Genomic DNA, 26,147 nt, shown 5'->3' with positions numbered 1-26,147 from the left:
ATTTGCTACACTGAACAGTCAGATCACATCATTTGAGACAATAACATCAATTGAAGTTGTCACAAAATCTGCGATATCAAAGAGTAGCGCAGTTTGTGTTGTGCCACGTCGCATTATTTGAGACAATGGGAAACAAATGAAGTCTGGTCTATGTTACGTTATTTAATATTAAACATTGAAGCCATGGAATGTTTCTGTCGTATCAAGTAATATAAGCCTGAAAGGAAACGGATTTTTCTTTAAGTCACATCACATAATCAAAGGCGTTGAAAATGAATGCATATTCTGTCAGTTTATACAACAATACATTATAGTACTCCTATAATCATTTGTTGAATGGGCATTCGTAAGTTGTATTTTGTTTGTTGTGTGATATTGTAACTGTGAAATGTGCATGTTTTGTGTGCATTATTTGCAGGTCACATAAGATAAAAGTAAAACCGTTTGCTTGCAGTAGAAGTGTAGGTTCTGACCCCTTTTTCTGTCTCTTGAATGGTTTCCCGTCATGCCACGTTCTCAACCTTGAACGCGAAACTCAATAATCGTTATACGTACGTGATTTGCGTAAACACAATTTACTGTTGATTGAAATTCATTTCCGTGATGACAGAAGAAATTTGGAGAAACCAGTGCATGTCTTGATGGCTAACAGTGTCGTTAATGAAATGACTAGATTGAAGTAATAAGAGATTTAGAAAACTACATAAAGATGCAGGATTTCGAATATATATCTTCTAATGAAATCGGCTTTAGGATGAGCTTTTAAGAATACTAGCTAAAGAAACAAAGAAAATATAAGTTCTGGAGCCCTTCTGGTGCGACAATCTTTCACGAGAACTGAGCTGTTTTTCTTTAAGTAATTAACACTTGTTATTATGTGTCACAGTTAATGAATGTAGCCACGGTGGTCAAGCGGTTAGAACGCTGGCCTTGTAATCCTGGGGTCCCGGGTTCGATTCCCGGCGGTGCCCGAATTTATAACTTGTGTTGGGCAAGGCCATGGTCTAGGCAACACGGAGTTTTCCTCCGGGGGCTTCCCCGGTTTCTCCGTGGCATCCCAACAATTACTCCATTCACACACAGAAGAAGGCAATGGAAAACCACTTCTGGATCATCTGCCAAGAACGTATATGAACAGGTCCCAGTCCGAGAAAAGGATGGAAGGATCCTGTTCATATGGACCTGTCGTCAGACAGAACACTAAATAACAAAAACTGTTAATGAACAAGTCTTTCGGTTTGTTTCCTCTGTTTTTATTTTCTTGTGGCTACGAAACATTTTGTGTTTAACGTTACTTTTTCTGAGTCTGGTGAAGTAATTGGATTATGATGCATTTCTTTTCGTTATATTTCGACCTTCCGACAGCATTTAGTTCATGTGACCGCATAATTATTTTTATAGATGGCCAGTATGGGTGATTATGACATCTGGATTTTAATATCGCATAACGGAGTAATTTTTATATTATTGTGTAAGTGAGCATTCTAGCCAAGTTTGGATTTGTTGGCTGTTCTGTACATTGTGATGTGACATTGGTTTCAGGTCTACGGAAAACCGCCGTTTTATCTGTCCGTGCTATGTAAAGCATTCCGCCGGATTGCTCAGACGTTTTCTTACAGTCTATGTTTCTTGCAGTTAGAAGATGTCATCCGTTAAGGTCGCAGTTCGGGTTCGACCCTTCAACAACCGCGAGATCTCGAGAGAGTGCAAGTGCATTATCGAGATGGGCGGTAGCACTACATGTAAGTACCAACTCCTGTTTTATTTTATTAAACGCAAAAGCTTGAACCAGAAGAACAAAATATTTTTGTTGATGAAAATGACGGGTATACGCCTCTCGACACTTGAAGCAAATTTATGAAATTTTCTTAAGTTACCAGTAGATGTCACTAGGACAGTGATTCTCAAGCTGCTGCATGGTAATAAAATATATTCGCGGAACACTCGAAGCAGAGCCATTTGATTTAAGTGCGTTTTATTTTACAATCCTGTATGCCGGAAGTAAAATGTAATTTACTCCATATTTTACGAAATGGCCTATGTTGTGGGCGTATGTAGCCAATGCAGTGGGTGCTAGCGATTTAAGCGCAGAATTAGGCTGTAAACCGCACAGAACATTGCCTTTGTCAACCATTGGCTTGTTTCATTTACACTTATGAAGCCATTTTTAATTTTAGTTTGATTTTGACAAATTTAATAAGAGGTTGGGTTTGAGATTTTCACGGCGGTGAGTCTGAAGATGGCTGTCTTCTGGGTTGTTGCTCGCTCTGATGGTGGAGGCAGCAAGGACCTCTGAAACGTCGTTAAACTTCTTCCAAACTTCACGGCGCAACAACCCAGAAGACTGCCATCATATCTGTGCTTGCCGTGCTGCGTACTTAAGGGTGGCCCCTGACTACCAATTTTGGTTCATAATGGACAGTTTTCTGTGCTATTCTTTATGTAATTACAACTTTGCATTCGTTCATTCCGAATTTTATTTAATTTTATACTGGTTAACTTTACTGTCTTCCTCATCAAACAAGTTAGACTCTTCCTTAGGCTCCTCTCCCTTTAACCCCGAAGATTGTGGCAGTTTGTTTTTCCGAAACGTTAACCGGCGTAGCTCAGTCAGTATAGTGACTGGCTACGGACTGGACGACCGGGGTTCGATCCCCGACGGGGGCAGAGGATTTTTCCTCTAGCCTCTGCGTCCAGACCGGCTCTGGGGCCCACCCAGTCTCCTCTACAATGGGTACAGGGGTCCTTTCCCGGGGGTAAAGCCGGCCGGGGCGTGATACTGACCACTCACCCCCATCTAGTGCCGAGGTCAAGGAAGAGAGGAGCTATACCTCCTCTCACCCCAAACGCCTACATGGCGTGTAGTGGGACAGCTTTACTTTACTTAGCCTCTAACAGCGAGTCTACACGGCACCAAATCCCAGAAGAACACCCCCCCCCCCCCAATCCAAGTTCTTTCCTTACAGGGATAGATTCACACACACAACGCAACATGTAAAACTATTTTATTATTTTCTATGGTCCATTTTAATCTTTAGACTCTTTTCAAGAGGCATGAAAATAAAAAGAATATTTCCAGCTGAATTACAACAAGCATATCCCGAATTTGGAATGTAGGCTATCCCTCTGCTGTAAAGACGTATGGAAGAATGCGTTCGTAACCTCTACCTCAGATGTTGTGGCCACGGCTGAAGTGTATTGTCTGGAGTCGAGTAATTGTTGTTTCCGTGGTCTTTCTTCTTCACACTTGAAACGCGATGACGCAACGACTTGATCCACTCTTTCTCGTGACACTTAATCGAGGTTTTCCTGACTCAGCGTGTGGGCGGTGTAGCTGTCCTCTTTCTGCCCCCACATTGACTATTATATGTAAGATATCAGATGTTCGTTCCCCGTCATGTGGCATACCGCACCTTCACATGGGGTTCACAGCACACGTCACAATGGTGTCAGTACTTATGCACGTACCCCACTTCGTGGCAATTTGATGTATAATAGCACAGGCTACTGTTTACGATTGTAATTATCAGTAACGAAGCAGCTTGATGAAATGTCCTAGTTTCCTGTTGCTGCAACCGTTAGGTAGCTTTTACATATAGATTGTACATAAAAGCAGTAAAGCGGTGCCCGAATTTGTAACTTGTGTTGGGCAAGGCCGTGGTCTAGGCAACACGGAGTTTTCCACCGGGGGCTTCCCCGGTTTCTCCGTGGCATCCCAACAATTACTCCATTCACACACAGAAGAAGGCAATGGCAAACCACTTCTGGATCATCTGCCAAGAACGTATATGAACAGGTCCCAGTCCGAGAAAAGGATGGAAGGATCCTGTTCATACGGACCTGTCGTCAGACAGAACACTAATTAGAAAAAATATAAGACCATCATCAGGAGCATCCGCTGCTCTGGACACTGACAAAGAAAACAGAAATGATGCTGGGCGCACTTGAAAGGAAGATTTTGAGAAGAATCTTTGGACCAGTACAGGAAAACTTAAAGTGGAGGATACGCTACAATCATGAGCTATATAGACTATATAAAAGTGATGATATAGTAACTCACATTAAACTGAGAAGGTTGGAATGGGCTGGACATGTCTATAGGATGGAAGAGTATAGGATACCCAAAAAATATTGGAAGGAACAATATATGGGAGAAGGCCAGTGGGAAGACCTAAAGGTAGATGGCTGGATGCAGTGACGACTGACTCCAGAAATCTCCTTGGAACAGCAGCTTGGAGAAGGATAGCGTTGGATAGAGAGGATTGGAGGAAGATGATAGAGGAGGCTAGGGCTCGATTTTGAGCTGTTACGCCATAGTAGTAGTAGTAGTAAATGTGGAAAGAGACAAGAGAAGAAGATACGAAAGAAATCAGGTGCTGTTGAATTTGAAAGATTTTTCCAGTAGTGACAATACATTTTAAATTCTGTCATTATTTTTAAACTACCACATGAGGTAAAAGAACGCTAAGTAAAGTTTGAGAACCAGAAAGGAAAATAAGGCCGTTATGGTTCATTGCTTTACAGTTTACACCGTTACGTAAGTTGGTATAAGATGATCTACGACGAAGAAGAAGGATAAAACGAGAATTATAATTGTAGTTGTATGTGTTAATGATATTTTATGAAAATTATTTCTGATAAGAGAGTCGTTAGTCTTGTACCGGAAGAGCATTGCCAATCTTTGCAATGAATCTTATGGCTACAAGATTTCGATCAATAATAACCCACCTCGATAGGGAGGGATCTTGTCACACATATTCAAGATACGTTTCGCAGGTTCTACTATTTAAATGGAGACTGTAATGATCCATTAATGGCCAACAGTTCTTAAATTACCGAGTGTATTGCCCTCATTTCTTCACGACAAAATTTAACATTGTGAGTTTAAGTTCGTTTTGAGCTTCATGAGAATAACATTTTATCAAAATTGCTTTGATAATTTTGAAGTTGACGGACATGCGTTCATTTTATACGCTTTGTGTAAGCATCGCATAGAAATTGTAAAATAAACATAAACTTCTAACATGATGTCATAATACTGGTGTTTGTTGTGCGTGGTAGTTAGCTTAGGTTTAGATTTTATGGGGATCTGCGTGTCTCGTCTCAGAATCTACTTGATTGGCCAAAATACGCTAGCAGTTTCGCCACGTCTTGTCAGTGTGAACTCGCCTTCTGCCGTTGTTAGTGGGTTTATTACAGCCAGTCTCGAATGTTACGGCGATGGTTTGCCTCAAGTAGCTTTGCGTTTTTTTTTTTGGGGGGGGGGATGAGACGCGGGTTGTCGTGACTAACCCTACTTTGGCAAGCGACAATATGACGCCTCTCTGGTGGCCGCAGCTATTTTAAATTACCCTGGAAAATATATTTCCCAACCAACCCCGATAATCGGAAGTCTGCTGTACATGAACGTTGTGACTACTACACCATTTATGTTTATTGACTGGTATTAATAATTATTATTTTAATAACAATCACGTGCACTTCCTCAGTAGCAGCACAGCGCTTACTGTTCCTCGAAGCAAGCAACACTCAGTCTCTTGCCTGCATCCATTCATTACACTAGAACAGTTACCCGGAAAAGCGTCCTTAATAGCGTTTGTGCATTACTGGAAGAGTATTAGCAACAACATGGCGCTTGCTTTCCATGTAATTGATTTTGTTGACGTCACAATTGCTCGCTGTCTCTTGTTTTCTGAGCAAAGTTCGATACACACTGCGAAGTCTTTTTGTCTGTTCGTGGGATTCTTTATGAAAACACGATCATTAAGGAAAATTTAGTAACTTTTTTTCTTGTTAAAGGATTAAATAGAAATACGTGTTATATTTCACCATTTGATCATTATACAAAACACGTGTGGATGAGACCATTTTAATAATTATGAGTACGCCTCATGAGTTAAAAGTGCTTGTTATCAAACATGCAAGTACATTTAAGCGGGCCAAGAAAACCATTTAAACCTAAACTAAAATATATTTCTTTTTAATTTTGAATTTATTCTGCATCGTGGTTCTACGTCATAATTGCTGAGATATTTTGACGCTCAATTAAATGGGCGAGGTTGAAAGAATGTTGGAGACCGTGCAGGAAATCTGCCCAAGCCAGATCTAAAGTGAATTGGCACTGAGTTTTTCCTGTGGTTTTCTCAGTCCTTCCATGGGAGTTCTGAGATAGTGCCTTCGAAGACGCTAATTCCTTTCTTCAAGTAATTCCCTACTCGCTGGGTATGGTCCACTTTACAGCCTCGTTCTTTGTGGCTGAAATAACTTTTGCTAAAACATTTGTTATGCACAAGAGTTTCAGAAAAATTGCCAGGAGACCCATCACTGCTAGGTCGGTAAAGTGATAAGCTGCGGACAGTGGTCCATGGATCCCTTTGGAATACGTACGCGAAGTCTTCGTGTGTTATCTGAGGATGAAACGCCTACGGCTGATGTTTAGACTACACGCCTTGCACGCGCGCCGGAGAAGTTGCCGCATGAGAGCGGGGATTCCTCGTTTCACCGCTCATCCCAGCATGTGAAGGGACCACTGACTGCGAACGTTTTGCCTTGTGGCTGATCATTTTCTGTGTAGTTTTGAAGGAATACAGTGAGGCACTGTGAGTTCCATTAATGGCGAAGTCGATATCCACGCAGTTGCGGGTTCCCTCTGACTGTAACACACTACGTAAATCGATGTTGACCGTGATAGAATGCCTTACCTCGTCACAACTAGCTGGTCAGTCACCTTAAGATGATTCCTCATATCAGCACAATTTTTACTGACTTCGGGTAGTACTGTCTTGAGAACATAGCGTAAACTTATGCCTGTTTAAATGTTGTTCACTGTTATTCTGTGAACAATACAGACAAGTTAGCAGTAATCATCCTTGCTTGTATCATGAATGAACAGTTCTTAGGTGCAGAGGTTTAGCTGCGTTGGGATGAACCAGGCCAAGTGGTTTGCTTAGAACGAGAGACATATGAAAGAATTAGGTTCCAATGGTGTGTTCCAACTCAAGGAAATGACTCGTGAATTAATAAAGTTTGCTATTATGTAGTACAAGGTACAGGCTAATGTTTCGTCTGGACGCTGAGTTATGTACCGGACGAACGTCATAATTAACTATAGAAATAATTTTACAGATTTTTGTGTCTTCTTGGCACGAAGTGCGTCCACATAAATGACGCATTCTGGAAAAGTGTTTCCGTTCGCATTATTCATCTCAGAAACGGCTAAACAAATTTCAGCATCATTTGGTTTCGGGGTGGGGGTGACGTGTACTCTAAAATTGTGCAGCTAATTTGGTTTTGGTTTGTATGGGCACTATATAACCTCTCCAATATTTCGAGAGTCGTACTGTACCTCCTGATTCAATATACAGCAACTAAGCTACGTTTCTCCACAGAATATTTCTGGGTTTCGTATGATTCTCAGAATAAACAGCGATTATTTCCCTAAACGTCATTAATCATCTTTGTAAATGAGAGACGTTGCGTTTTCTTTGAGGTAGGAACTGAATTTGTTAATATTTAGAAGGTTAAATTAAACTTTTATTTCCCTAAAACGGTTTATCGTACTCAAAAATATCACAGAACACAAAAAACAGATTTTCTTAACGTGTGCAATACAGTAGAAAATATATATGTATGTGTATTTATCATAGAGATTAGTAAATCTGTTGCAATATATTTGTATTTACGGTAAAGGGGTGTTCGGGCCGATGACGTCTGCAAAACCGCTGAGAACGCATTTCGAAACTGTGTTCTGCCGATGAAATACTCCTTCCCACTCTTGTTTCTCGTAGAGCGTAGTTTATAACATTTATTGCGTCTCTACGATTATAGTTCTTTGAAGTCGATACGCCTTCCGCAGGAAACACTTACTGAAGGACATGTTCCGGTCTCTTGACTTTTGTGTTGTTTTGTTTTGTTTGAAAGCAAGGAGATGCAGTATCTCTGCAGATGTCTGGAGCAGCCATAAGTTAATGAGAGGCTTTTTATTGTTAAGAGGCGTTGTACATTTGTGTTGCTCGTGACGGCGAGCGAAGATGGCTGGCTCTCTTCTGAGTCGCACCGCCGTGTAGCCTGCTACAAGGGTGATCGTCCTACCGATAGTACATGAAACACAAGCCTGTGTTAAAGAAACGTGGCGATGCCTATACAAAACGGAGACTGGGACAGTTGGAGTCCGCAAGTTTTAACACTCCTGCAACGCAGCACGTGCCGTTGTGAACCATGCTCTGTAATGACGAGGTGTTCGCTGATCAATACCGGGGCCGCTGCAGGTACGACCTGGGCAGCAAGATGGTACCCAGAACCGTTCTGACGACTTCCTGTCGGAATCGAATGAAAGTCAATGGTGTTTGAACGGATGATGTGTTGTCACCTGTTGCTTCTCTCGCAATAAATGCTCCGCAGGTTAATGCATCAACCAGTCCCAGCGGATTTGTTCACTTGTCATCTCTCTCTCTCATCATAACAATAACACTCGACGTTTGGTATTACCTGTAACCGACACAGATTTCTAAAACGACAGTTGGCAGGCGTAGTCCGTTGGGGAACACACAGGCCTTTTTTTTTTTTCAAATGTGTTATATGTGATTTTACGTGGCGCACTGGTATCGAAATATTTCCTGCTTCTGATACAAATGTATTTGCTGCTGAAGAACTAATTGAATTTACAGATACCAACATTACAGAGTCATTGTATTTAGTCATATATTTACCTTGTCGAAAATGTGTTAAATCGCTGCTATTGAGCTTAATGGAGTCAGTGTTTTATGTTTTATGTCAATTGTTTATACGTTAAACCGTTTTAAATGACAAAAGGGAAGAGAAACAGGTGATAGAATGAGTTACAAACCGGAGTTACTTTGTTATTGATGGAGCTGAATCAGAGATAAAATTGGAAGAAAACTATTGTTTAAAATGTTAACATTAATCCGAGTGGGGAACGTCGTCATGTACGCTAATGATACCGATTTAACAGTCACAGACATTAACACGATCGTCACAAAGAAAACAAAAAGTCAGTTACAGGCTAGTAATGATGTTGTATTCAGGGAGACTGCAGAAGAGAGCAAAGTAACCAGTATATTCAGATGTAGTTACCAGGCCTCGTTAAGAGACAAATACTAACTCCCTGGTAGAAGAACCCACAGGTCCAACACCAAAGCCCGCCACCGTTCAGGATCCTGAGCCAACTCCATCTATTTACTATCCTCACAGCCCACCTCCTTAAGATCCATCTTTATATTATCCTCCCATCCCCTTTTTCAAATTGTCAATATTTCACGAAATGCGAATAAAATTGCTTTCGACCGTGCTGTTTATCTGTGGTGTAGACTGTGGCTGCCAGCCACTGGATTGTCACCGTGGAGACCCTGATTCAATCGCGGGTGAGTTCACGTGAGATTTGTCGTGGACGAAATGGGACTAGAACAGTTTCTTCGTCTGAGTTCAGTAACTCTACTGTATTTGTGGTTCTTACGTGATTCTCAGTATAAACAGCATTAACAAATTGATATTTTTAATGGCTATGGGTTGTGCCTTCTTTGCGGTACGGGCTGAATCTTTAAATATTATTTAGACGACCTTCGGCTTCTCCCAAGTTCCAAGTTGCCACTGCAAGCTTCTCATGCAGCCCTCCCGATTTAAATTAATCAAAATTTACCACCCTTTAACGCCGTCAAAATTTACCCCCCTCCCCTCAGTAGGAACTTCTAAATTATGTATTAAACTTCCAAATTAATAGTCTCAGCTTTCCCTAATACAAAATTTCAAAATTCCGTCTTTTATGCCAATCATCACACTAACGCCTTCACTCTTACTTTATCCTTAACAGAAGGACGAGCGGGCATTGCCTGGGGACCTTCTAGCTATAAGATGCTCTTTCTCCTCCCCCAGATATCGAAGTGTCTCTCACTTCTCCCCCACCAATTTCCTCTTTCTCTCTCTCTCTTCGGCTTCAAAGGGTTAGTGCCGCAGGAAAACTTAACAGTAAAAAAACAGGTCATCTTCCTTATTCCATTGAGCAGTAGTACGCACAAAGACAGCTTCTTGCAGAGTGCATCAGTCTGTGCTATGATGTCTGATCCCGAATAAGCTGTCTGCAGCAGTGTCAGGCGCCGACCCTACGGTTTTGTAAGTTAGGTCAGCGACCCAACCCGACCCGACTCTGGCGCCACAGCGAGTGTTCCTGGGTCAGCGACCTTGACTGAGGTTTAGTGCCTCACGGTACTCGATGAGTATTTCATTTTATGACATCCGATGTCAGGGCGTAGAGTTTTAATTTTGCCTTTTGCTTTAAATATGTTTTAGTTGATTTAGTTAATGGGACTAAGTGTTTAGATGCCATTAAAAGATTCAAAGGGTTGGTGTTATTGAAATAGTTTTGTGCAGGGAAGAAGTTCCAAATAAAAATGTTTGCATTGATTTCGAATCATCTCATTCAACAACTGTCTTAGTTTAATCGCAGTTTCTTTTAAAAGAAGATTCAATTCTTTCACGTATCATTCGTATATCCTTTGTATTGCCCCTTGTTCCATCTTTCTAGATGTATTGTACGTTATTAACTTGTGTCGATATAATTCTCGGCTCGTTCCCATTTATCTGCTTCGTTATAAGACGATGCTGTGAAGCTAGCACCTTGACAATGGCTCGTCACTGTGAGCAGACTAATTATTTGTGTCTGGGTACCTTATCTAGGTCATGACCTGAACTCCATTCAGCGGTATTATACACAGAAATTAACCGTGATAGTAAACAGATCAGCCAAACTCGATGCATGTAACAGTGACATATTTGCTAACAGCTGATTCCAGATTATTAAAATACGTATGAAGTTGTGTTGTACATGTTCTCATGTATTCGGTGTGTTTTGGAAGAACAGTAACGAACTCTGACGTTAAAATTTTACTCTACATTGGGAAGTTAGGTATATCAGGATGTTTCTCCCGTACCACATTCCTGATGTAAGAGTCGGGGTAGCTGAATGACTATGTTAAGGGCTGGATGACCGGAGTTCTTTTCCTGACGAGAGACCAGCTGTGGGGTCCACCCAGCATCCTGGCTGATAGGCTCTCTGATCCGAGGTAAGGCGGACGGGGCTTAAAACTGACCACTCAGCTCCGTCTAGTGTCAGGGTCACGAATCTGTTTAAATATACTTCGACTCCGCCATACCCCCGGGAAAGGACCCCGGTACCCTTTGGAGAGGAGGCTGGGTTTACCCCAGAGCCGGTCTGGACGCAGAGGCTAGAGGAAAAATCCTCTGCCCCCGTCGGGGATCGAACCCCGGTCGTCCAGCCCGTAGCTAGTCACTATACTGACTGAGCTATCCCGGCTCATACCAATGCGCCTGTAGGTTCAGGTTAATTATGTTTTGTTTTCACGAAGAGTGTAAAATGGTTTTATTGTGTTTAGGGTAGATTGAGACATGTTTGGGAATAAAACTTTTGCGTGGCCACGTTGAGTTTTGGGATCTGTAAAGAAAACACGTTCATGAAAAAAGAGTTCGTGCGAAGATTGGAGCAGGACTTAATGGCCTCTTATCTGGTTACTCTCGACATGCGTATTATTGATAAAAGTAGCTGGTGTTCGCTGCCGCCCACTGGAGGTCGCACACAGTACGACGGCCACTTCTACATTTCTTCCCACTCGCCACTCATATTAATATCATTATACGACATTCAACTTCGCTTAGCCTCTTCAGACGTTAGTATTGATTGACCTAGGAAATAAATTTGACTAATCGACTTTGTAAAATAGTTTTGCTTATTTTTGATGCCATTGCAAAAGACGAATTAGGCTTGGGTATGGTCTCTGGGCAGTAACGTCGTGCGGACTTACAGGTAGATAACCAACATTTCGGAGGGACATACTACCCCCATCTTCAGGGTTGAATTTACTGGTGTTCGAAAGAAATATAGGAAGGAATGTCGAAGGAAAGACTGCTGTAAAATAGTGTGGTGGAATTGTTGATGGCAGAAGCTTCTGAATCCTGAAACAAGGATCCTTTCTGACCTTGATTTTCAGTGAGGACTGACCGGGATATCGAACTCGAATATTCTTGGTGTGAGGCGGTAATACGTGAAAAACAAACTCGACCTCAGGCCACAGTCGTCAATCAGATTTCCCTTTTACTGGCAGTAATCTGTTCTACTGAACTTTCTCCCCGTGGTTGAGAACTGCACGGGACCTGGTCGGGTGGACAGTCAGGCTTTAGCAAATCTGTCGACCGTGGCGCAGTACTCGATGCAAATCGATACGAAACAAATCGATACGAGAGTTTAATGTTTGTGAAGACGATCTGATTGCTCGACTTTTCGTACTTTCTCAGCTTTCTAAAAATCTTATCCAATTTCTGTACTGCTAGAAATTATGCAGAGTAATATGAACAGAAATGAAATTGGTACCAAGTCGATGTTGTTAGATTTTTATAACTTGTAAAATAAATAAAAACTGGCGTATTCGTCCACCTTTTTGTTGATTATTTGTTAATAACTTCTATAAATTGAAGAATTCACATTATTCTTGTTGGAGAGAAGGCCAAGTGAAAGACCAAGAATGAGATGGGAGGATAACATTAACGATCTTGGGGAAGTAGGTTATGAGGGTGGCTGGTCGATGAAATTGGCTCAGAGTCGGGCTAGTGGATGGCTTTAGAATTTACGAGTTGCGCTATCAGAATTTTAAATTTGAAAGTATAACTACAGTAGGGCCCCGCTTTTCGGCGCTCCGCTTTATGGCGATCCGCTAATACGGCGCTCAACAGCTGAGTCAGAGAAGTGCGTCCGGCGCCATTTTCTCGTCGCTGATTCAGTCTGTTTACAGCTTTTGTGCGCTCCGCGTCTCTCTGTATTTCTGGCAATTCGTCAAAGTTATTACAAACTGTATATTTATATAATATTTTTGTGTTACTACAGTGTAATTACAAAGACGTCTAAGGGTAGTAGCGATAAAAAGAGGAGTCGTAAGCCTCTTACTTTAAATGCCAAGTTAGAGATGATTAAACTTCGTGAACAAGGCATGTCTATGGCTTCCGAACCATCACCAAAACGAATAGGATTCGTTGAAGAGTCACATGATGAAGATGCGCCATCTCCTTCATCCTTCCTACTATAAGCATATCAATTTTCAAATTTATATTCACCAATCACTATAAGCTGAGGACAATGTGTGTATTACTGATATTCATTTAACTTTCATATCATTTTCTTAGGCCTAGCGCTATTGTGCACTTACTATATGATAGTGTAACATCTTATTAGGCTTTGATATGCATTTGCAAGTGAAATAAGGCAAAGATCCGCTTTTCGGCGATTTTCGCTTTACGGCGGGGGTCTGGTCCCTAACCCGCCGTATAAGCGGTGCCCTACTGTATAATTTTTTAATCCAGTGATGACGTTGAGAGTGTAGCTTAAGATAGTGGGTGGCGGTTGCCTAGTTACGAGGCATCAGAGGAAAGTGAATTATCTTTCTGATGGTCTGTAGTAACTGCAGCTCCATTTCACTTGTGGCATTTCTACTGCATGATTAATAATCTCCTATCAGGTTTATGAGTTACTTGCAGGGGTGTTGAGCGCATGATCCATTTGTAGAATTTAAGGCTCTGACATTTTAAACGAGCACTCACCGTCTTCTAGGTATAGCACACACTGGCACTCGCTGTTCTGATTCTGCTTTGGGCTAGTGACGTTTTAGGCGCGTTCGAAAATGCTCCTGTTAGCTACGCCATGTCTGCCTCTGGCCATGTGTCCCCATGATGAACTCGTGAACCACTGATCGGATTTTCATTAAATCTGATATTGGAGAGTTTTGCTAAAACTTGTAGGCACATTTCAATTTTGGTTGAAATCGGGGAACAATAACACGTACTTTACACGAAGACGAATTTCTGCGTATAAGTGACTGGTTGGGGGAATCCGTAGCTGGGGAATTTTCCTGCCGTTAAGAAAGCAAAAGGCCAGATTATGGCGACTACGCCAAATTCGTACAGGCATCAGTTCATGACTGCTTCAGCTGTAGTTCTCTTCAATTAACATGACATAGGACGTCACATCTGCCACGGTGGTCTAGCGGTTAGAACGCTGGCCTTGTAATACTGGGGTCTCGGGTTCGATTCCCGGCGGTGCGCGAATTTATAACTTGTGTTGGGCAAGGACGTGGTCTAGGCAACACGGAGTTTTCCTCCGTGGCATCCCAACAATTACTCCATTCACACACAGAAGAAGGCAATGGCAAACCACTTCTGGATCATCTGCCAAGAACGTATATGAACAGGTCCCAGTCCGAGAAAAGGATGGAAGGATCCTGTTTATATGGACCTGTCGTCAGACAGAACACTACAAATAAAAAGAAGAAGAAGAAGAAGAAGAGAGAGAGAAAGAGAGAGAGGACGTCACAGTCGACCAATATGTTGTATGGTAGATAATTTTTCAGGAAGACCAAAGTGCATTGTTGTGAAGAACTCATGAAGATTCTTGTTTTTCTTTAGTGCCTCTGTTTTGAGATAGGCGTTGACCATTGTTTTTAATATTAAAGTTTAAATAGTAGGATTTTTTGTTATCGTGGCTGCAAGTATGGAGATGGCTGTCTTCTGGGTTGTAGCATACTTATGCATGATACTTGTATGATACTTAGAAATACGTAAAATAACTAGATCATTACTCATTGTGTAATTTACTCCTTTCCAGATATCATCAATCCGAAAGTTCCACCTGGATCCAAAGATGCAACTAAAAACTTCAACTACGACTATTCATATTGGTCACATAATGTAAGTTTTTACAGAAAGTGTGTGTCAAAAGATCTGTAACTTCAGCCTATAGGTTGTAACCCAAAAGAAAGTCACAAAGGCAAAAGCTGTAATGTATCCTATAAAGGTTTTTTATTGTCACTGACCATAAATGTGTTGTCTTGAACTTTGAATGTGTTGTTGTTTTGTTTTAGATATCAGATTCAAATTTCTCATCACAAATTATGGTTTACAAGGACATAGGAGAAGAAATGTTGCAGCACGCATTTGAAGGTAAAAGCAGTGACCGTAGACTGAACACTTTCTTAGATATCCGTGAAGTAGCTTTATATTGAGATTTTTTTGGATGTGTCTGTAGTTCCTGATTCTTTCTTCCTTCCTTGTAGGTTATAACGTTTGTATATTTGCATATGGACAAACTGGTGCTGGGAAATCGTACACTATGATGGGAAGGCAAGAGGAGGAGGGTCAAGAAGGAATCATTCCACAGATCTGCAAGGATCTCTTCCGACGAATTCGAAATACATCGTCGGAAGAATTAAAATATTCTGTCGAAGTAAGTGGAAATTTCTGTTTCCACTTATGTTTCTCATGTAGCATTTTGCTTGTGGAATTCAATAAAATTATGATTTATAAAATTAAAATATGTTATGTAACTACGTCAGAGATCAGATAAACTAGACTGTTCCCATTATAAAACATACTTAGATAATCACACAAAGCACTTAAACAGAATGTACATGAATTTATGCAACAAAGGAAAACTGTCACTGCACTTTTCTTGAGACTGTGGTTGAGATCCGCTAAAGAGAATTCCTGGCCTTACAAGTCAAGGTACATTAAGAATTGACTAGAATCACTGAGGCTTAATTATGTAAATAATTTCAGGTGAGCTACATGGAGATTTACTGTGAACGTGTGCGAGACCTGCTCAATCCCAAGAACAAGGGAAACTTACGTGTAAGAGAACACCCCCTGCTAGGTCCATATGTGGAGGACCTTTCAAAACTTGCTGTCACTTCGTATCAAGATATCCATGACCTTATAGATGAGGGTAACAAAGCACGGTAAGGCTGCTCATTACATATTTTTGTTGGCTCCTGTCTGTCTTTTGAGTTCATATCATGCTAAAGTATCTGATTCAAAGTACAGGTAACCCTCGATTTACGCCGGGGATGCGTTCCTGGATGAACCGGCGTAAATTGAAACTCTTTTTATAATGTAAATCAATGGGAAGTCAATGACATGTGTTCCCGGCACCCAAACATTGACGAGTAATATAATGGCATTACATTTAAAGTTCTGTAATAACGTAAATAAAATAAAGGGAATTTAAAATATATATTTTATACACTTAAAATTGGCAATTCGTTGGTCCCCGCGATTCTTTCATGTGATTGATGTGTACAGTCATCTCAGGTGTTATGCGATAGTTGCATTCATGTAAGACGCCGACCTATAGAAAATCGCGTATTAAAAGTAACCCGGATACCTCCGCAGAGATTAAATCAGCCCTTTGAAAGTTTAAAGCGGCAGGAATGAAATTGCATAAGAGCAAACTCGCATATGCAAAAGTTTGCATTTCATGAACAGCTTTTACTGATTCATCGATCTCACTGGAGCAAATTCGAGTTAATGAAACAGAGAACCCATGTTTTATATTTACTAGTTTTATTATTTTACTATGTTCAAATATAATTGACACTTCATTTGAACTGTAAATTTACATATAAATTGAAACATCTTTATTGATACTTTTTTGGAACCAACACCTTTCACTAGTACCTTGTTCTGAAAATATGAGTATGTTTATTTCAGTGCATTCTCAGCCAAACCTTTGGGGGAAGTCATGTGCTTTAGAATATAGGTGGCTGCCTGACTTCTTGGACCTCACTGGTTATTAAAATACAAGTTACATAACCAAATTTCTGGCCAGACAAAGAATGTACCCCAAGCAGTTAAGTTAATTCCCAATAACACAATAAATAGTGGCAGATACAGAATAAGGAGCTATTTTAGTGTTTTAGGTTCCTCTTTATTTATTTAACTTGCAATTCCTTATGAAAGCTTTAATTTGAAGTTAATTTATCTGTTTTCATTGATACTTCCAAAGAAAAATAATTAAAAACATGTGGAATTTACTTTGGGAAGAGCTTGAAAGAAGTTTAAATTGTAAATTCTAGTGAAGTGGGACACCTTATAACTTTGATGGTGTTGTGATGTTTCTTTCAGGACTGTCGCTGCAACAAACATGAATGAGACTTCAAGTCGGTCACATGCAGTGTTCACCATATTCTTCACACAGCAACGCAATGATAAGACCACAGAGCTCTCTACAGAGAAAGTGAGTAAGATCTCCCTGGTTGATCTGGCAGGATCTGAGCGAGCAGACTCAACTGGAGCCAAGGGCACACGTCTCAAGGAGGGTGCTAACATCAATAAGAGTCTGACCACACTTGGGAAGGTCATCTCTGCACTTGCAGAAGTGGTGAGTGTATAAGCTTACTTTGTGTTGGAACTGAAAACAGTCTGTGTTTATTTATGACTTGTTCTCCTTAAAGTGCCACATTAAAAACAGCTCAAAACATCCACTTTACTGGCACCCAAAAATTGTTACATAAAAATTAACTTATATCCTCTGTTAGCTGTCATAACTTTACAAGTTACTAATGCCCAAAAATTGTTACACAATGTATTTTTAGTGTAAATTCTTTCCTTTATGTGTAACATAAAATATGGTCATTTAACTGATAACACCGGTGATACAGTTAAAACAATGCACCAGTAAGTGTACTTCTTATTATTTTGAATGAATAAATTACAGTTTTTAATTTTTCATTAATGTGATGCATATTATGCACCAAATACTCACAATGAATGTTTAGTTACAAATGCAGACTTTATTTGTTTGCATGTAATTTATGTTTAGTACTGTTTTGAACATTACAACATGATAAACTAATATAAACTTTATAAACATATTACATCTATTTGCTATTTGTAGACCTATTCTGCTTTCTGCTGTCTCTACTTCCTGAATATTCTATTCATAGTTGTCCATATTTAACATTCAGAGTCACATAAAATCTGCAGAATCCTCCTTCCTGGGTTCACAATATTTTAAACTTGCATACGTCACATTTAGAAATAAGAATTATGTCACTGATATTAGAGTAATAAATAAATAACCTTTACTGGGTATTGATGTAAATGTCTGCATAGTATCTCTGTATTAATGCAATATATTAAAATACTTTTTTTTTCATACTTTCTTTTTGGATTAGGCGGTAAGTGCATTTTGTGATAGTGTATACTTAGTGTATTTAATTACACACACATTTGGTTCTGTGGAAGAAAGACATGGTGAAAAATAATTTAGGTTTAAAAATATGCAATAATCTGGTAACAGGTGTATAAATTAAAAGAAGTGTGTGCTGAATATTGCCAGACAGCTTAAGTTGTTGAAAAGTATGATAAATTAACTTGTATTTTTTATTTCCATAAGTAATTAATTTTAACCCAGCTTCTTCCAAAACCAAGAGAACAGTTTGGTTATAAATAATCATCACAATGCACAGAATGGCTGGAAATTTTAATTTTGGTCTTGTAGTATGGATAACTAACTGTGCAATATATTCATACTTGAATACAAATGGGAAGAAGAGATGAAATGTTCCTTTTCATTTTAAATCAGTAAATTCTTCTATTTCCTTTATAATAATGTTTGAGATTAATAGTGGTTGTAGTGAGAGTAATTGTTATGCATTTTTCTTCCAGTCTATCACGTTTGACATTTTGGAAATCATATAAATTTGTATAAATATGTAAATTAGTAATATTTATTTCTATTGTGTGCAGTACAGTATTATTTATCATATTAAATGTTTTCCTCCCAAAATGTAGGCAACTAAAAAGAAAAAGAAGGCTGATTTCATTCCTTACCGAGATTCAGTTTTGACTTGGCTTCTGAGGGAGAACCTTGGTGGAAACTCTAAAACAGCTATGATAGCAGCAATTAGCCCAGCTGACATAAACTATGATGAAACCCTGTCAACTCTCAGGTTAGTAGCAGTTGGGTCAAGTCAGTTTAGTATCTGAAAATAATTGGTTCAGCACATTGTATTCACATTTTATGGTTACATGTATTTATGGCCTTTTCTGAATATGATTTGAGCTACAAAATTAAAAGCTTTGTACATGAAGATTGAAGGACTAAAGCTAATTGTGATAATTATGTATAATCTTGACCATTTATAAAAAGTACCCAGTCAACAGTTTAATCCTGCATAGGCAATAACCCAGTGGCGGCCTGTCCATAAGAGCTGCAGCACCCCCTATAATTTTTTAAAAATTGAAAAATTTATTTTTTGTGTTTATATAATTTGTAACACTTTATTTCTCATATATAATTATTTTAATATTGCTCCTCATGTTGCCATTATCCACTAAACGGCTGAACTGATAGTAAGTCCATGGGCGAGGAGTGGGAAGCAGAACTGGGCTATGATCTGGTTGCAATTATTTCAGTGCGGCTAGCCGTTCAAATATAGTGAGCGCCGCGTGCGGTGGAGTGAGGGGCAGTTCACCTTTACAGTGTGTATTGGGGTTGCTAGGTTCGCAGCTCCGTCTGCTTGTTACAAGTTGACAGCGCGTTGCAAGGTGGAGTAAGGGGCAGTTCACCGGTACAGCGCGTATCGGAGCAGCAGTCTCTGCAGCCGGCTTATAGTAAACACTCTTGCCCGGTACCACGTGTTTTAGACTGGTTTCTGTATCACAAACTGTTTCGTTGTTATTGTTAATGAGTTTTAAATAATTCTGTGTGCTGACTATTTTTTGTTCTGATAATGATAATGAACAAAGGAAGTGTATCATAGTTACGGCAAATTACTTTTTATAAATTGTCTTTGAGTGAAAAATGATGTAAAAAATCATGGCCGCCCTCTTCCGGACTTACAAATAGTTAAAACATCGTCGATCACGTATGGGTTTTCTCCTAATGTAAATTTACTTTTCATATATTTATATTGTTCTGTGTTGAAATACAATCCGGTTTTCCCCCCTAGATCAGCACTACCACTGCTCAGACTCAGGAGCCGCCACTGCCATAACCCATGAAGTAATTCTGTGTTCTGGAGTTTATCTTTCTCTTCACACACAAAATAGTCAGCATGTACAATATATTTCACACTTACATAAAATTAAATTTGCTGCGCATCTGTACTAAGAGACCTGGTAAATATTTTTGAGCAGAATGTATGTGTTGTCTTCTTCCTTTTGGCCAACATAGAGTTTTGGTGGGGCATTTGAATTAAACACGGAAGCAGACTGGTTAGGACTCCTGAGTCATATTCAAGAAGTTCTGGATTCAGATCTTGTCTCACGGACTGGCTATCTTAACTGCACTATAGCCATTCAGTGATTATATACAGTGGAGTTGTGTTTTCATGTTTCAGAACAGTGTTTCTTTTTACGTAATAGGTATGCTGATCGAGCAAAACAGATTGTATGTAAGGCCGTTGTCAATGAGGATGCTAATGCTAAACTCATTCGTGAACTGAAGGAAGAGATCATGCGCCTGCGTGACTTGCTGAAGGCAGAAGGCATTGAAGTTCAAGAAGGTAAGTTGCTATCCCTTACTAGCAAATCACTGTGTAATTATGTAACTTGTAAGATACTTCAGATGCTGAATGTTGCCAGACTACCAAGACTAGCTTATAGTGGTAGTCAGTATCTATCTGCTTTAAAATTCTGTAAATTAGAATTTTTTAAATCTGTAAAAATGTAATTAATATTGCTGCACTATATTATGTATATAAGTACACTTTTCCAAAGTTACTATACTATCTTCAGTTTATTTTAGAGTGTTTAGTGAAATTATATCATCTCAGCAAGCCATAATCAATCTTGACATAGTAACATCAGTATACTTCAGCAATTCATCATGATCAATTTATTCAATTAACTGGAGGTTTAACACTTTCACTTCATACTCAGGAGGACTTGGGTTTGAATCTCAGTCCAGAGACTAACTCTCCTGATAATTATTTTATATTTATCACCAGTCCTTCCAGGCAAATGCTAATATACATTACTTTAAAATACATCACATACACTTCATATTATTAACCAATTCAATACATACAAACTTTCTCCCATTTTATGTAGTATAAAATATATATTTCTGAAAAAGTGTTGCCAAATAAAGTTAGAAATCAACAATAAACACTTGTGTTTTGTGTCTTGGAAATGTCAAGTTAATATCGTGGTCAAACAATCAGCTATTCTGGTAGATTTTTTCTTCAGATTTCCTTGTCTGTACAAATTCTCTGATAATTCCTTAGATAGGATACATATACTTGGTGCTTTATCATTCCTAATACTAATAGATTTATAGAGGAAATTCCTAATATGCAGTTATTCATACACTTCATTTTGCATTTTCACTGTTGGTGTAGCTTAGGTAAATAAATTCTACTTTATATTCCCATCATTCATGATAAATAATTATTATTAATATAGAAGTGTTAATAAATATGTAAAAGAGTGAGGCATATAGTCAAGATAAGTGTATGACCAAATAATTTTGGGAAAAAGAAGAAGAGCATTCCATATTTTAATAAAGAAAATTTTTGATGGGTGCTAATTAAATGGGTCTTTTGGAAATGCATTACACCTACAGTAAAACTGGGTCTGTGAGTGTGTTCTGTTCAGTATTGAAGGGTTGATTGTTGGGCTGACGAATAACTTTTTTTTGTTGAAGGTTCTTATTATATGAGTGAAAATTCAGTTGTTAACTGTGTTGGTATGCATATTTATTTAGACAGTAAAATCTTCTTTGTTTTGTGATATGATTTTTTGTTATGGTACTCTGTGAGACATTTTAATGCATTTTAAATACAACCATATTTGTTCAGTTTATCAAGGTTTTGAAATGTGTCTTATTGTAAGTGAATATTACATTCATGGAAACATGAAATACTGTTTTAAAATGGGACAGTCAGTCAATTTAAAAGGTTTTTATCTTCTTTATTTTTTTTTTATTTTTAAAAGTTTATTATGCCGCAGTTTGATCCATTTAAAAATGTATACTTCCCTATTACATTACAAGTTTCAAATGCAGCTGTTTAGCTGCTTTTTCTCTGTTTTGGACCACTGGACCAGGGCTTCGCTATAATCTTAACTCTCTTTCTCTCTTTTCTCTTTCTGTATTACTCTGCCCAGGGCCAGATGGTAAAGTCATGTATGAAAAGAAAGAGAATAACAATAAGAATAACAATAGTAAGTAAACCAGATTTCGTGAAATAACATACCATATGTTCTAGCTTTCCAGCTGCCTTGTTATTTTCTGTTTTGAGGGCTAAAATATACTAAAAATGACCACAGTTGTGCATTTTATGCATTGATTCCTGTCTTGCAACATGCACAGATCAAAGTTGTATTGGTATATGATTTGTTGTGAAAATAACTGTTTTATTAAACAGCGAACTTACTGTTTGTCATTTGCTTTTCATGTACTAAAATAATTAAACTGTTTTTTTCTAACATTATACATTTTTACTGAATCTTGGAATTATGTATGTATTTGATTAATTTTTTACATACATCTTTAGTAACATTCATAAATATATAAAATAGTATTATAATGTTTTTAGTGACATAGAAGTAATGCACTGCAAGAAATAAGCACCGAATTGCTTGTAAATGCCAAATAGCTGTCTGAACATAGATTGCTTAATACAAGTATCAGTGATTACAAGCTATTTCTTTGTACTGTCATATTGTAATATGCAGTTCCAATTTTCATTGTAGTTAGTTTCCATTAAAACATGACATATAATAGATACATATTAAAAACATTTAATCGGAGAAGCCATTACAATAAGTAGCACTATTGTGCTTTGACATAGGACTTATTAGTGGGTCTAGTTATCCCTTTCCTGAATAATTATTGTTGTTATTGTTTCTGTTTGAACTATAAAATGGTAATTGAATGCCAGGGTAGTGTAAGTGAAGTGATGGTGGGTATGTTACGTGAGCCGAATACCTTAATACTATGAGAACATCTTTTTTGAATAATTATATTTTAACTTATGCTACTTTGAATCTCTGTGGTCCTTTTTATGTTGTTCTATTCCTCAAGTTTATCTTTCCATCACTAGAGTTGTTGGCTTCTGGCTTTGTCCCTGTTTTGTATTGTTAAATCTATTGTAATCTGTATTTACTCTGTTGACAAGTATATAACTAAGTAATGCCTAATGTGTCCCTAGTACATCTGACTTGTTGGACTCCATTTGCATATTGCACAATAGAATTTTATGGGTTTCAGAACAGTCATTTGTGGAATCAAGTATTCCCAGTACCAACACACTATTATATCCCATACCCCATGGTACACTTTTCTTTTTGGTTCAGCACAAACCTTGTAAACTGGGATAAACTTAAATTTCAAACTTGATCACAGAAAGGAATATGGGTTTAAGTATATTCAGTACATTGCAGTATATATTGTGGAAACATGTATTCTGGGTTTTCTCTGTATGTTGAGAAATTCAAGGTCCTGTAGTTTTAAACGTATTGTTATCTTTAGAAAGCTGATTTCCTACATGTTTTATAAGACCTATTCTCAGATATTTGGGCTTACAAAGTGATGAGTTGACAATGGAAATGTATTATTAAGCACAGGTTTCTGTCAGATCCAGAGCATATAAGATAACAAGAAGGGTTTTTGGAGTCTCATTTAAATTAATATGAAAGGGTACATAAATTGTGAGATTGTGTGACAGTTTTAATTTTTAAGTCACCCAATGCAAGGAAAAAACAACAATGACAGAATTAAACAATTTAGAACACTGACAGGATGCTTTGGTAGTAGGATGAAGAATGCACTTATGATTCTAAACCAAAGTTGTCACTGGTTGCATGTCCTTGCATGTGCAAAGGCTTAATCCCCCCCACTCACACAAAAAATCTAACTTTACAGTTTTAACAGTTTTTACAGTTTATTTAAACTACATCAGAGAATCCATGGCTAGGATAAATTATCTGGAAACAGAATTTCTTGAACCCATATTTCTTTGTGCATTTACTCCCAGTGATAGAAGGCTGTGATTGATCACATGATAATATTTGTACTTGGTCCTATAGGTGAGTAGTAGGTAAATTTGGTGATAAAAATTAATCTTTTTTAATTGATTGTAAAGGGTTTGGATGATGATGTATTGCAATCTGGATCTGGAGTTTTTTGGCTCTTTCCATCTTCATTGTTGATTTGGAATACCAGATGATGGACGGAGTTCAAAACTCAGTTATCCAGATTGCGTTTTTAAATGTTTTGGTTGTAATTTTGCTAAGATGTAATATTTAGCATTTGGATTCAGTGGATTTTGATATAGGTGGAAGAAATTAATGTATGCTGCATGGCTTATGCACACTGTATACAGTATGTATGTACAATGGCCAGGGGACTGCATGGCTGCATGTCTACAGTTCTCACATGTGCTAAAATGTCAAGAAATGGCTGTCATCTATATTACAGTTGTAATCTAGTTACATAAGTTAAAAGAACAAACATCTCTGCAAGCAAGCATCTGCAGGAATGGAAGTAGAACCACAGATATTCTGTTATTACTGCGAGCAAGAAAAGGATCAACAGACAACTTTAGAGTTTAATATATTTTTTGGTACAGATACACTTGCCTCACCTATGTTCGTTAATCATTTTAGTACTAAAAATGAAGTATCCTGTGGCTTTTTAAGTGTTATAATGGAAATATTCATATGAAAGAAATTATTAATGTTGTTCTTAAAAAGAGACAACCATGGAAGGGGTTAGTAATGATCTGCTATCTCTGAAATAACTTCTTCTTCCATTGATACACAGTTATAATAACAGAAATAATTTAAAGAAATTATGGTTATAAACATATTGAAAGCAAACTTCAAGTTATTTTAGATGTCTGAACATGTGACATGTTACAGCCTATATCTCCCTCCCAAAATGACATGATATTGAGGTAAGGCTGAAATGTAAGCTATAAGTGTCTCATCTCTGTACACACACATCATAGGTATTACATGTTAATTCAGCTTCTGCCATCCTTCAAGTAGCAGTTTAACTTACATTACTGTACATTATTACATACTGTCAGACACAAATCTCCTATTATACTTCTATATATATTGTCATCTACAGCAGATATAAGAAGCTAGAAGCAAACCTTCTTTTGCGTCTAGTTTGAGAGTCCAGTAATAAGTACAATTTATGGATGCTAACCATTTGTGTAATAAAAGTTTGCTTGTTACATCACAAAGATATGTTTAAATTCATTTTTCACACTGACTGGACACTACAGTGTCTTAATTGAGCATGGAATTTGCTTTATAATGCTTGGAAATATATAAAGTATGATAGAAACATGTATGAAACATACTACCACATCCAATACATATACCATAAACCTACATACTTTAGTGTTGTATTAAACTCATTATTAACCATGTGATGACAGATTGGTATTTTCACAAAACAAACATCCCTTGTCTGGAGCTCAGTGTGGTTGCAGAAGAAGGCCCCCCCCCCCCCTTTCAACAAGAATTACTTTATGCACTTACCCTGTTGTCCTGTGTTGCTGTAATAATCTGCTTTTGATGTTACTGTAAGTTATATTGGTGTCACTTTGGAACTTAGTTCCAGTGGTTTGATTGTGCATTATTCTGCAGGGGAAGAAGGCACAGGGATGAAGGTTATGAAACGAGATAGTGACCGCCAGCTTGCAGCTCCAGCATCCACCATTGCTGAAGAGGCAGTGGACCAGTTGCAAGCTAGTGAGAAGCTGATTGCTGGTGAGTAACATACAGCTTTCTTTATTTTCATTCTTAATTTATAAGAATATTGATTCAAACTGTGTTGACGTTATTCTGTGTGTATAACATGGAAGTTGAAACAGTGTTGCCAAATGACAGGAATATATATAAGAGTTAAGCACTTGTTTAGTCTTCTATCCATTTGATATTAGCAGCTCTTTTTGCGTAGGGAAAAGAATCTATATCATGAGGCTGTTGTTGATACAGTATTATTAAATAACGCATAATTAACTGTTGTTGTTGTTATAGAATTGAATGAAACGTGGGAAGAGAAGCTGAAGCGCACAGAAACGATCAGGCTGCAGAGAGAGGCTGTGTTTGCAGAAATGGGAGTTGCAGTCAAAGAAGATGGAAACACAGTTGGTGTCTTCTCTCCAAAGAAGGTTGGCACATTCATACTTTATGCACATGTATGCAATCTAGACTTCAGTTTACATTTTATGTCTGGTTTATGGTTTGTTAAAAAGAAGAAGCTGACTAGTGACCTTGTTGTGGGTAAATGTAATATTTGGTTGAATTACTTTGAATGATGAACTGGAAGTTAA

General features: G+C 38.3%; 1 protein-coding gene across 18 annotated transcripts in view; it reads left to right on the top strand.

Moving 5' to 3' along the window:
• unc-104 (kinesin family member unc-104) overlaps nt 1-26,147 on the top strand; it is a 62,588-nt gene that overhangs the window by 8,486 nt on the left and 27,955 nt on the right. For 14 of the 18 annotated variants that reach the window (XM_087359085.1, XM_087359086.1, XM_087359068.1 and 11 more), the window contains exons 2-12: nt 1,636-1,742; nt 14,678-14,760; nt 14,934-15,012; nt 15,126-15,295; nt 15,628-15,806; nt 16,972-17,227; nt 18,643-18,800; nt 20,218-20,357; nt 21,961-22,017; nt 25,459-25,581; nt 25,852-25,985. In XM_087359085.1, coding sequence (XP_087215211.1) covers nt 1,643-1,742; nt 14,678-14,760; nt 14,934-15,012; nt 15,126-15,295; nt 15,628-15,806; nt 16,972-17,227; nt 18,643-18,800; nt 20,218-20,357; nt 21,961-22,017; nt 25,459-25,581; nt 25,852-25,985 — 1,479 coding nt within the window. In that variant the 5' untranslated portion in view covers nt 1,636-1,642. The remainder of the gene's footprint in view (nt 1-1,635; nt 1,743-14,677; nt 14,761-14,933; nt 15,013-15,125; nt 15,296-15,627; nt 15,807-16,971; nt 17,228-18,642; nt 18,801-20,217; nt 20,358-21,960; nt 22,018-25,458; nt 25,582-25,851; nt 25,986-26,147) is intronic. The other 4 variants (XM_087359079.1, XM_087359078.1, XM_087359083.1 and 1 more) reach the window with 1 other exon arrangement.

Source organism: Zootermopsis nevadensis, unplaced genomic scaffold, assembly GCF_977971745.1.
Source record: "Zootermopsis nevadensis isolate Lab colony 2312 unplaced genomic scaffold, Znev_1.0 Znev_ptg000030l, whole genome shotgun sequence".
Classification (NCBI taxonomy): Eukaryota; Metazoa; Arthropoda; class Insecta; order Blattodea; family Termopsidae; genus Zootermopsis; species Zootermopsis nevadensis.
Note: the sequence above shows the minus strand (reverse complement) of the source record. Positions and strands in the feature narration are given on the sequence as shown.